Genomic DNA, 10,902 nt, shown 5'->3' on the forward strand with positions numbered 1-10,902 from the left:
CTGCTGGCAAGCTCGGCCCAAAGGAAAAGCAATGGGGAAAAGGGAAAAGATACTCAAAGCCCAATCGGAAATCAGGCTTCGCGGTTGTTATATTCACATTATACGCTTTTATTGCACAGTTTGCGCTGTTTGCCATTTCTGGGCAAACCGTTGTTGGGCTGCCAACTTTATTTATAGGTCAGGGCAAGAAATTCACAGCCAACAATGGAAATTTTGAGCCTTATACCAGCATTGTGCCACAATATATTATTTTATTTTTTCACAATTTTCCAACTGCAACGGCTGCCCGGGCTGTTTTGTATTTGTTCAATTGCTGCAAATGCTTGGAAAGTATTTACAAACGTTTTCAATTCTGTTGCGGCGCCAGAGACACGAATTTTCCCCCCAACCCCGCCCGCCGTTCCGACGAAAATTCAACTAAAACTATACTCGTATAAGAAAAACTACAGACAGTAGGACCGAATGCAGTATACACTGCAGTTGTCAAGAGGGGTTCATTGTAATAAGATCCCAATGAAAGACTTTGATATTAGATAGAGATGCAGATTGTCTGGTAACTGTTATTTTCTCATGTAAAGATCAGATCTTGGGGGGCCTTTAGATAAAGGACACCGTCCAGATACCAGTGCACATCATACTTGGCCATGTTGGGACCACTCCGCATCCATGCGATTTAGTGGCAGAGGAACAACAGCAAGCCGGAGAGTGTTGGCACTGCCACAAGCATTTCAATTTCCATTTCTATGCCACGGCTGGCAACCGGCGACTGGAATCGTGCCGTTAATCGGTTTAAATATGCGACAGGTTGTTGCCAGGTCGGCATCCAGTCCCCCAGACTCCACTCCGCTAACCTCCGCCATTCTGCTCGTGCTCGGAGCGGCTGCCTGGCAGCCTTTTGAGCGAAGGATTTCATAATCCGCTGCATTTGTTCCACCGATTATGCAATTTGGCCTGGCTGCAGACAGTATTTGGTCGGCTTTTGCGCCGCTTTCGGTTCAATTCAGGAAGTCATTTGCCCAACGTATTAAGGCCTTTGTACAAATAAATGTTTATTTAAATTAGGCGCTCGACAAATAAACACAGTACGAAAATGGGGGAAAATACAAAATACAAAAATAAACGGTAGCATTTCGTATTTGATTTTCACTTTCTATTTGCGGCTGCCTTACTACAGGGTGCCACCGCCGAGGGCGAAGCCGAAGCCTGGGTCTGTGTCTGTGTCTGTCTATTCGCATTTGATTTGTTGTCGTCTATTGTTATTTTATGCAAATTTTACCATTGCCATTTGGATAACTCCGAGGTATTGTGACTTATTCCAAATTAACCAAAAAAAGCAGTTTTTTGTTGAGCTTATCTTTCCAGTTCCTTCAAATACCTATATGGAAAATATACGAGAAACCCGATCAGACCTGAAAGAGAATGCTCTGAGTTACTGAGCCGAAAATGTTTTCGGATTAGCCTACAAACCGATGAAAAGTAAAAGGGAAATAGTTTGCATCACTGTTTCAATTAAAATATCTTTTTGCGCCAATGTATTAATGAGCATCCCTATGCTCGAAATTATCCATAAGCAACCACCACACACAGCCACCACGATCGACATCTGCACCAGCATACGACTCTCCTAATGGGGAAAACATTTAGTGGAGAAATCCTGGGTGGCCGAGTGGCCCTGGTACTTGCCTGGCAGGCGCCCAATAACAGGATACTGGCGGCTAAAAGAATCGGAAGCCAAGCCGAGAGTCCAATGATTATAAATGGTTCGGATTCGGCATTGACTATGAAAAAAAATGGAGCAGAATGGTGTTATGGGCACTAACGTTCGGAAATATTTTATTACCGAGACAGTAGCTCTTTACCGAAATATCCAATAATCCATAAAAGAATGCACATATTGCGATCGCATAGCATTTACTCTGGCCACCGACATCCACCGACAAACACATTCCGGAGTTGGGATTTTTTCGGATAGCTGTCATAAAACTGACATGGAACGTAAAGACGTCGGTGTTTGGATATTAAGAAAACTATAGGATTTATTGAACTCACAGAATTATATTGATAATGACGGCCGATATTTACGACCTAAATCATCGTCCAAACGTATTTGGCAGGAATGCAAATGCAAAATCCTAAAATTGCTGCAACAGAAAGTTGATCTATCAGACAACATACGAAATGGAATCCAGGCTTACTGATCATGATGATAGTTAGCAATACGACTGCCGAATTCCTTCCAATGTGAAAGCTACAACGATATTAGCACGAAAAAAGACTTCTCCTACAAGTATATGGGATGTAACAACGAAATTACGCCCCGCACCTTAAATCATGTTCCGCAAATCCAAATTACTCGGTGCGCCAACTTCAAGATTTATTAAGTTCGAAAATCAACAATTTTTATACTTATTAAAGTACGAGTCCTTATCACATTCACTATGTAATGGCCGCGGTCTAGTAAGGGTCAGAGTTAGAGATCGTGCTATAGTATTTATATGGAAACCAAACACAACACACAAAAAAAACTGTAAGAGAAAGTTACTCCGTCAGGTCCTGTAAATGAAATTGACTCTAGGCTTACCGATGTGAATGATAAAAAAAATCGAAACCACAATAATATCGATATCCTCAATCAAGTGCGCTAGAGTAATGTTGTAGAAAATGGCCAAAATGACTCCGTTCACAGAAGCCACAATTAGCCATACCATCACAATAACACTATTTTCCTGTATAGGAAATAAGAACGAAATTAGTGATGTCATACGATGGCACAGGCATGTACTTGCATAATAGATCCCAATCAGCAGTGCAACCGCGGTTAGACCAATCAGAATCCAGATCCCCGTTCGAAGGTAGAAGTACCAGCTTCTTATGAACTCTCCTATGGTATAGCACGGGATATACATAGGTTACACGATGCATTCGTATATGAAGATTATTTACTTACTATTAATAAGTTGCAAAATTAAATTGACAATTGCGATTATTATTGCAATTACTCCGACCGCCGCAGCCCTAGTTCTTGCGTCTCCGCAGACCATTTTGATTTACCGACTTATAAAAAAATAAATATCACTAAGCAAATTTGTAAATTTGACAAAGTATGTAAAGAGGATGAGATATCGAATACATTTCCCAAAGTATTATCTGAATTACAATGCAAGTAGGCTGCGTTTTAGGTTGTTTCAATATATATTCCGTAATCAGCAACTGATTGCGCAAAAATTAAATGATGGCCACAAAAACAATTCACCTGTTTTTGCATATGAGAATGAAAAATTACTCGGTGCGCCAACTTCAAGATTTATTAAGTTCGAAAATCAACAATTTTTGTACTTATTATAAAGTACGAGTCCTTATCACATTCACTATGTAATGGCCGCGGTCTAGTAAGGGTCAGAGTCAGAGATCGTGCTATAGAATTTATATGGAAACCAAACACAACACGCAAAAAAAACTGTAAGAGACAGTTACTCCGTCAGGTCCTGTAAATGAAATTGACTGCAGGCTTACCGATGTGGATGATAAAAAAAATCGAATTGATAATAATATCCTTATCGTCAATTAGTTGCGTTAGAGCTATGATGTGCAAAATGGTCAAAATGACTCCGATCACAGAAGCCACAATTAGCCATACCATCACAATAAAACTATTTTCCTGTATAGGAAATAAGAACGAAATTAGTGATGTCATATGATGGCACAGGCATTTACTTGCATAATAGAGCCCAATCAGCAGAGCAACGGCGGTTGGAACAATCAGAAACCAGAGAACTGCTTGAAGGTAGTAGGCCCAGTCTCTTTCGATCTCTCCTAAGGTATAGCACGGGATATAAATAGGTTAAACGATGCATTCGCATATGAAGATTATTTTCTAACCAGTATAAAATGCACTCAAAAGTAAAAGGACAATTACGAATATTATGGCAAATACTCCGACCGCCGCAGCCCTAGTTCTTGCGTCTCCGCAGACCATTTTGATTTACCGACTTATAAAAAAATAAATATCACTAAGCAAATTTGTAACCTGACAAAGTATGTAAAGAGGATGAGATATCGAATACATTTCCCAAAGTATTATCTGAATTACAATGCAATTAGGCTGCGTTTTAGGCTGTTTCAATATATATTCCGTAATCAGCAACTGATTGCGCAAAAATTAAATGATGGCCACAAAAACAGGTGAATATTCGCATATGAGAATGAAAAATGTTTTTAATTGAATCAACAGCTTGTGGCAAACCTGCAGCGTGTCCCCCGTCCAACAGTGCAACACTGTTTCTTTCATATGATATTCTCCCTCACATCAGCTCGGGTACAAAAATACTAACGTTTTAATTAAATTTGCAAGCAATTCGGGAGAAACTTTCAAAAAGGTTGACAACAGGCTAGGGGGAAAAAGCTGCTGAACTTTTTTGTTGACTGCAAGAACGGAGGGGTATAAAAAATGTGCAGAAAGGGTGTCCTTCGGAATCAGATGGGGTTCTACTATGTGGACTATTGGCAGCGGCAGCGGTAGAGAAAAGGCTATTAATTAACTAGAAATGCCATTTTCCACAATTATACGTTTGCCGACTTTATAGAAATGTAAAACTAATTACATTGCAATGTGCCAGTGCAATGGCAGGAGCCCGGGACCGAGCCCGGTCTCTGGGCGTAGCTCCGCCTATGGTTCTGACTCCAACTCTTGTCTATACATATATTCATAGTGTTTCAGGGGAGGTGAGGCTCGTGGAAAATTGCATGCAAAGCAATTTATGTGTATAGAGGGTGTGGGGCTGAAGCGGATGCCGCACTAACAAGTTTCCGCGCTGCTTCCTTGGAAATACAAAATCAATGTAGAGGGCAAGGGACACATTCTACTGGCCTCCCCCAAGTTTGTCCCAGCCTGACCCCCATCCCCACCAGCAAAAGACATTCTCCCCCCAGTCAAAGTTCTTCGTTGCAACTCGCTCAGGTGCTCTCTGTATATGTGTTAGTGGTATGAAGGCGTTGGGTATGGCATAACAGTATATGCTGCATGCAAATCCAGCTTTAAAGGACACATGCCAACTGCGCACAGTGGCAAAAAGATGCAGAAAACTGGCAACAAAACTACGCCAATATGGATTCAGAAATATCAATACTAAGAGAGGAGTTTTTTAAAAATATATCAAATCCAAATTAAACATATTTTCCTTTAATTAAAATTAGTTGAATATATTTAAAAAGAGTAACATTTAATAAGTTGCAGTATTACTTTTCCGCTCACTGATTTAGTAAACAAGTTAGAACCTCAAACAATGTACAAATTCCTCGGAATTGAAGATAATTAAAGGAATATTTACAATCCTTCCGTTCTTTTGCTCTTTTGATTCTTCCCACTGTAAGTTTCTCCTAAATAGTCAGAATCAAACGCGAGCCTCTGGTGCAATTGGCCGATTAATGGCCGCTATAATTTGTATTTGTGTGCATACGCCGCTCCGGTTAGCGGTTATTTGAGCCAGGAGGTTCCATTTCGCCTCAGCGAGAGATTTGATTGATGTGGGATTTGTGGCACTTGCAGCACAAGCGATTACCGTCCACAGTGTGGCGGGAGCCATTTGGTTGGGCGAATCGCATTTGTGTTGCAATGCAATATTCATGGGCAAATGATTTCTTACTAAATTGTTATACTTTAAATCAGCCCTCTAGCTCTACAAGTTAATATTTTCTTAAAAATGTTAGGCAATTATTTGATAGACTTTGAGTAGATGCGGAACCCGGTTAAAGATTGAAATTATTTCACAACCTTGATCAAATAGCGGAATAATGGAGATGGGTTCAAGCCGAGTTAACCTTTCCTTAATGTCTGACTTTAAAACCGATGCTGGGACGTTAAAACGAGGTTCATTTGAGCATCATACTCGTACAATAAGTCCGATGTCTGATGCTCGTTGGCTGGGGCAACAGCTCCCAGTTGGCGCAGCTCGCGAAGAAGTTATGACTACAATTTGCGCTAAACCAAACCAAACCAAACCAAACAATTTGTGGTCGCCTCTAATGCACTCACATATAACCCATCCCGGACCCGTATCCGTACTCGTATCCGAATCGCCAGCTCCAGCTCCTGGCCAATAATTACGCAGAGTGGAGTGGAGTGCAGTACGGGTCGGTTCAGTTCGGTCCGGGGACGAGGTAAATTATGTGTGCAAGTTGTGCGTAAAGTTCGGGCCATGCTTAAACTTTAGCGCCGTACTCCATACACCAGAAAGAAAGGGAAAGAAGAGAGCCAGTGCTGGCAGCACTGTGGGATGGCTGCTGACAAAGTGGCTGCACTTCCACTTCCCTCCAATGTCATAAAGTTTATCAGAGGAAGCCGCTCCTCCAGCTCCAGCAGTCATGCAGCGACGCTTCGTTTGGCCATTTTTGGACTCCATGTGCACTCCATTGTGCGGCAGATCGAAGCAGAGAGGACCCTCTGCTCTGGCTGCGGCTCCTTCCTATAGTTTATGGCACATTATTGGCATAAACATGGCGACGTGCAGCAAGAGTCCGAGTCGGAGTCTGGTATGCAAGGTGCAAGCTGGAAATTGTGTGATTTATTCCATGTGTCAGACCAAGCGTTCAATTAGCGACTTAAATTGTGAGGCAAGGGCCTAGACAACAAAGCCAAGATGGATGTACTTATACTTGGATGGGCATTTCCACCGAAACTTTGACCCAATTCGAGTGCCCTTTCCTCGCATTTGACATTCGAAGGAATTATATAAAATATAGCTACGGCTCTTGATGATGCCAACACAATCATATTTCATCGGCGTGCGTGTGGGGGAGCAGGAAGCTCGTTCTCGAATAAAAGCAGAAACTTCTGCGTAGGGAATACCGAAACATTTAGCAAAATTTGTGCCTCATTGGTCCCCATAACAATGCCTCATCTTTAGCCAGGGAGTCAGCAAGCAGCCCCAGATCGAGTTGGACCTCTGTCGGTCTTCGGTCTGGGCCACTTATTCTTTGCCATCCAACCAGGCAGCCAGCTATCCAGTACCATAATTGATGATACCGAATGCCACTAAATTATCAATTGACCATAAATTTGCTCATTACGTTCGGTTCTTCTGCACTTTCCTGGCTATGGGTGTCTGTCTCTGTGTCGGTCTGTCTTTCTATCTGTCTCCGTTTGTACGGGGTATTTTCATTCAACTTTTCATCTTCAGGTCTCTGCTGTGTCTAAGTTTTTGCGCGTCTGCCAAAACGTTTAACGTTTAACCTGAAACGACTCTGGACTCGGACTTGGACGTCTCATCATCATTTGCCATTGTTGGATTGGATTGGCCTGGACCCGGCACCGGCACCGGCAACGGCCAGGCCCGACCCGACTTGGCTCCGTTGGCGTTTTAAATAACTTTTTTATAAGCTCTCTCGGATCGGGGATCTCTGTGGCAAGTTATTGGCATTTTGGGTTTTGTGTTTTGTGTTTGCTGCACGTTTTCCGCGCTGCCTCGGCTGGGGGTTTTTAAGCTGTCCATGTGGATGCGGTTATGGTCGGGCCAACAAATTGTTGTTTACAGCTGTCGGGTGTTGGTATTTCATGGCTCTGTTCATCGCTCTCTCTGTGCACCGCTATAATTGCACTTTATGCTCTGAGAGCGCCTCAAATGTGGGCCGTCTCCGCTCGAGAGCCTGGCAGTTAGGACCCGATTAGAGTGCGATAGATTTAGAGCTTACTCTGGCCCATAATTCCCAGCTAATTTAACCCCAAGCAACAGCAGTGCTGTAAATCATCAAATGCACATGATGAGGACGTCACACAGCCCAAGAAGTAGGTTCTCCAGCTGCAGGGAGTTGGTGACCTAACAAGTGTTTATCCACATCCACATCCGCATCCATATGACCAAACACGACTTTGGCTGAATGATTAACATATCACGTTGCCATAACATTTCACAAGCGACTCAGCTGCACACTCGATCCCGTCTAGGCCTCCCCCCGCTCCAATCCTCCAATCCTCCCTGGACTGTGACGGCGTCTGGCTGCGGGCTATAACCGCCTGACGGACGACCTGACTGGCAGCACCAAATCAACGCGAAAAGAAACCTTTTCGCCTTTGGCGTAGGGGGCGCTTGTAATATTTAACACCAACTGAATTTTAATGCGATTTTCACTGTCCGTCGGACTGTCCAGACCACAGCTGACAATGCTGGGCGCCTAATGGGCAACTAATATGCGCAAAATCACTTGGCAGGCAAGTCTCGAACTCCACTCGGATTACGCTCCATTCAGAGTTGCAGTTGCTGTTGCTGTTGGGTTAGGTAAGGTCTGTCTCTGTCTCTGAGCAGATCGTGCATCATGAGGAGGCATTGCAACACCTTGTACATGTGTGGAGCAGCTTGAGCTGGGCTGTAGCTGGAGCAGGAGGAGTTTCTCTTTTGAGCAGGGCTCACGATCAAGTCACGAGCATCTACATGGCGGTAAGCGAGTAATGTGGATGTGGGAGAAGGTGTCAATAACTTTCAAATGCCTGGATGCCAGGATATGCATTATACTATTATAATATGCGGCGGGGCGGGTGTTCGTCTCTGGAAAATTTATGCATTTTTCAAGTTTTAATAATGTAGCTCGTTAGCCACGGTTTGTTAAACTTTGTTTTCATTTTCACTTCACTTCACATCAAGGCATTGGCTGGACCCAGAGCTAGAGCTGGAGCTGGAGCTGGACCGGGTTGTAGGGCGACAGCAACCAGCTCTTTGGGGCAGCTGCTTCACTCGCTCCACATCCGCACGTCCCTACATCCCCGTCTCCACTGTTCAGCCATCAGCACAATCGAAATTCCCCCGCATCACGTGTTGCTGTCTTCAGTCCAGTCCCAGTCCCAGCCCCAGCTCTGTTTCTGACTGCAGTTTTTGTTTTCAATATGCGAGTCGTGAATTGGCCCCGGGTCCTTTTCTGCTTTACACTGCCGCTTCTCGTACTAGCAGCTATTCGTTGCCGTTGGCCATATTGCAGTTGTGTTACGAACACCATGTCTGCTTGTGGCGCTTGCCAGCCAGCCAGCCAGCCAGCCAGCCAGCCAGAAAACCAGTCAACGCGACACCCGTCTGATAAACGTACAAAAGTGAAAACACATTTCGCATTCGGCAGCTCCTGCTTTGCATAGGCAGCCCCCGACTAGGAGAAGACCCTCTCAAGGATGTTCAAGGGCCTGCATTTGAATTAGCTCTGTATCAATGGAATGTCTGAAAGTGGGAGAATGTTGACTAAAGTATATGCTTACTGCAAATTCAGTAATCAGTAAAGTAAGAGCAAGTATTTAATCAAATTAGCCAACTTTCTGGTTTGCCTTGGATACGAGTATATTGTTACACCGCATTCCTTTTTCCAACTCCTCGCGGGAGTCAACTTCCCACTCAATTTACGTATCTCGTTACCTGCTTTTCCCGTTCCCCCTCCCGACACATAGTTGATTAAGTAATCCAATAAAATGCCATTTCATACGGCACAATGGAAAAACATGCAGACGCCGTTTGCCGAAACCTGGCCCCCAGCACCAGCACCAGTTCCAGCTGCAGCTCCAACTTCAGTCATATGTATGTCTGGCTGGCCATTAGACGAAATGGGAAAGTCGTGAGCTGGTGTTAAGTGCCGCAAACAACTAAAATTCGTTTTCATTTCTTTTCCAGCATTATGAATGGCACTCATTAGGGTTAATAATTCGATGAATATGTGTATTCGGACAGGCAGCTCTATGAGGTGGGAATAAGAGCACAGTTCCTTTGAGTTTAGCATCAGTTGAATGTCTGAAATTCTCTAGGATGAGTTGGAAATGTGAAAGACAAACCATATACATTATAGCAGCTGTATTGGGCGACATACTTCTTATAGCCTTCCTTCGATACGGTAAGATATTTCGCAACTAATGATGGTACTATACTTTACTGTACTATACTATACTGTTAATACTTCCAATTCCACTATAGTTTGGCATCTAAGTCTATTCGATGTTTTCGTATTCCTTGCACTTATACTATTGAACGGCGTTGCCATATATGTGGGTTACTGGATCAGCCTGGTAACGATTTGCAATGAATGATCTAACGATTTTTTTAATATTGGTAATAATTCAGGAATATCCAACACTGGTGCTGGCGGGCACCCTCGCTATACCCCTCGCTTGTATCCACCTATTCGTTTGGCGAATCGATGCGTTAACTGAACTTTGGGGTAGAATCAAAATATTAACAAAAATCGGCCACGTTTTAGTTTTAACGTTTCTGATAGGTACGAAAAATATAATTCAATTCAATAACCAATCCGTTTTATTTTTTGATATTTTTCACAGTTTACTCTGCGCTTTGGATGTTTCTTGCCTTTTCCTACTTCAACCATGTGAGCAACAATACCTCATTGGAGATACTCAAAGAATATGGTGGATAAATCCCACCACGGATAAGTCCCCATAAGTATGGGGGCTATGTTAATAAGAAAACAGTTTCATCAAATACCAAACATTTCCGTTACCGAAAATGCTTAAGTAATTGTATAAAATACTTGCAAAATGCCCGGGCCGGGGCCAAAGCCGGGGCTATTGTGTGGGGAAAATCAGTTGATAAAGTTGTACTTCCATTCATCATTAACATGATTAGCTGAAAATTTGTAGCCGAACTTTTGATGAATGGAAATCATTTGAAAGTTTTGCCATTGGCTGGCTGGCTCTGCCGCTCTGCTAATAAGACATATTCTCTAGCGAAAGGATCTGGCCCGGACCGAAAGGTGAGCCTCAAAATATAAACAGTCTCGGGACCTTTTTCGGATGCCTTAACCTGTGCCTGGAACCCTGTCCGTGTCTTGCCTCCTGTTGCCATCGTTTTTTTTGTCATAAGTTTGGCAACTTGTTCGTTTCCTTCGGGCCAAGCGCAGCACATTACAACTAATACACTCAGACAA

The 10,902-nt window shown here is 43.3% G+C and overlaps 4 protein-coding genes across 6 annotated transcripts; 1 reads left to right on the forward strand and 3 right to left on the reverse strand.

Moving 5' to 3' along the window:
• Positions 1-1,024: 1,024 nt before the first annotated feature.
• Positions 1,025-2,009, reverse strand: LOC26532865 (uncharacterized). Of its 2 annotated transcripts, none has more exons than XM_033378487.1 (4): positions 1,860-2,009; positions 1,684-1,778; positions 1,468-1,624; positions 1,025-1,409 (listed from the first exon to the last, which is right to left on the reverse strand). In XM_033378487.1, exons 1-4 carry the CDS (start codon positions 1,909-1,911, stop codon positions 1,351-1,353), a joined length of 363 nt encoding a protein of 120 aa, XP_033234378.1. In that variant the 5' UTR covers positions 1,912-2,009; the 3' UTR covers positions 1,025-1,350. The 2 variants fall into 2 exon arrangements, with proteins under 2 accessions (XP_033234378.1, XP_033234376.1); XM_033378485.1 differs by having other exon boundaries at positions 1,841-2,006.
• A 320-nt stretch (positions 2,010-2,329) lies between these two features.
• Positions 2,330-3,096, reverse strand: LOC117183696 (uncharacterized). The gene is made up of 4 exons (XM_033378489.1): positions 2,948-3,096; positions 2,787-2,881; positions 2,582-2,726; positions 2,330-2,525 (listed from the first exon to the last, which is right to left on the reverse strand). The coding sequence occupies exons 1-4, from the start codon at positions 3,039-3,041 to the stop codon at positions 2,455-2,457; spliced, it is 405 nt and encodes a 134-aa protein (XP_033234380.1). The 5' UTR covers positions 3,042-3,096; the 3' UTR covers positions 2,330-2,454.
• A 183-nt stretch (positions 3,097-3,279) lies between these two features.
• LOC117183695 (uncharacterized) lies at positions 3,280-4,073 on the reverse strand. The gene is made up of 4 exons (XM_033378488.1): positions 3,880-4,073; positions 3,719-3,813; positions 3,514-3,658; positions 3,280-3,457 (listed from the first exon to the last, which is right to left on the reverse strand). The coding sequence occupies exons 1-4, from the start codon at positions 3,974-3,976 to the stop codon at positions 3,387-3,389; spliced, it is 408 nt and encodes a 135-aa protein (XP_033234379.1). The 5' UTR covers positions 3,977-4,073; the 3' UTR covers positions 3,280-3,386.
• Positions 4,074-9,717: 5,644 nt separating this feature from the next.
• LOC26534449 (uncharacterized) lies at positions 9,718-10,640 on the forward strand. Of its 2 annotated transcripts, none has more exons than XM_015184845.2 (4): positions 9,718-9,855; positions 9,936-10,006; positions 10,083-10,236; positions 10,298-10,640. In XM_015184845.2, the coding sequence occupies exons 1-4, from the start codon at positions 9,771-9,773 to the stop codon at positions 10,390-10,392; spliced, it is 405 nt and encodes a 134-aa protein (XP_015040331.2). In that variant the 5' UTR covers positions 9,718-9,770; the 3' UTR covers positions 10,393-10,640. The 2 variants fall into 2 exon arrangements, with proteins under 2 accessions (XP_015040331.2, XP_015040332.2); XM_015184846.2 differs by having other exon boundaries at positions 9,724-9,855; positions 9,936-10,027.
• Positions 10,641-10,902: the final 262 nt, after the last annotated feature.

The sequence above is a fragment of the Drosophila pseudoobscura genome, chromosome 3, assembly GCF_009870125.1.
Source record: "Drosophila pseudoobscura strain MV-25-SWS-2005 chromosome 3, UCI_Dpse_MV25, whole genome shotgun sequence".
NCBI classification, from domain to species: domain Eukaryota; kingdom Metazoa; phylum Arthropoda; class Insecta; order Diptera; family Drosophilidae; genus Drosophila; species Drosophila pseudoobscura.

Bases quoted from the DNA above. Each gene is read 5' to 3' on its own strand.
- LOC26532865 (XM_033378485.1), bottom strand. From the start codon at position 1,979: ATGACAGCTATCCGAAAAAATCCCAACTCCGGAATGTGTTTGTCGGTG. The intron at 1,625-1,683 runs GCAAGTACCAGG...TTTCCCCATTAG, and splicing joins TGTTATTGGGCGCCTGCCAG to GAGAGTCGTATGCTGGTGCA. The intron at 1,410-1,467 runs GTTTGTAGGCTA...ATTCTCTTTCAG, and splicing joins TTCCCTTTTACTTTTCATCG to GTCTGATCGGGTTTCTCGTA.
- LOC117183696 (XM_033378489.1), bottom strand. From the start codon at position 3,041: ATGGTCTGCGGAGACGCAAGAACTAGGGCTGCGGCGGTCGGAGTAATT. The intron at 2,727-2,786 runs GCAAGTACATGC...TTTCCTATACAG, and splicing joins TGCTGATTGGGATCTATTAT to GAAAATAGTGTTATTGTGAT. The intron at 2,526-2,581 runs GTAAGCCTAGAG...TTTCTCTTACAG, and splicing joins TTTTTTTATCATTCACATCG to TTTTTTTTGTGTGTTGTGTT.
- LOC117183695 (XM_033378488.1), bottom strand. From the start codon at position 3,976: ATGGTCTGCGGAGACGCAAGAACTAGGGCTGCGGCGGTCGGAGTATTT. The intron at 3,814-3,879 runs GTTAGAAAATAA...GCTATACCTTAG, and splicing joins TTTGAGTGCATTTTATACTG to GAGAGATCGAAAGAGACTGG. The intron at 3,659-3,718 runs GCAAGTAAATGC...TTTCCTATACAG, and splicing joins TGCTGATTGGGCTCTATTAT to GAAAATAGTTTTATTGTGAT.
- LOC26534449 (XM_015184846.2), top strand. From the start codon at position 9,771: ATGAGTTGGAAATGTGAAAGACAAACCATATACATTATAGCAGCTGTA. The intron at 9,856-9,935 runs GTAAGATATTTC...ATTCCACTATAG, and splicing joins TATAGCCTTCCTTCGATACG to TTTGGCATCTAAGTCTATTC. The intron at 10,237-10,297 runs GTACGAAAAATA...TATTTTTCACAG, and splicing joins AGTTTTAACGTTTCTGATAG to TTTACTCTGCGCTTTGGATG.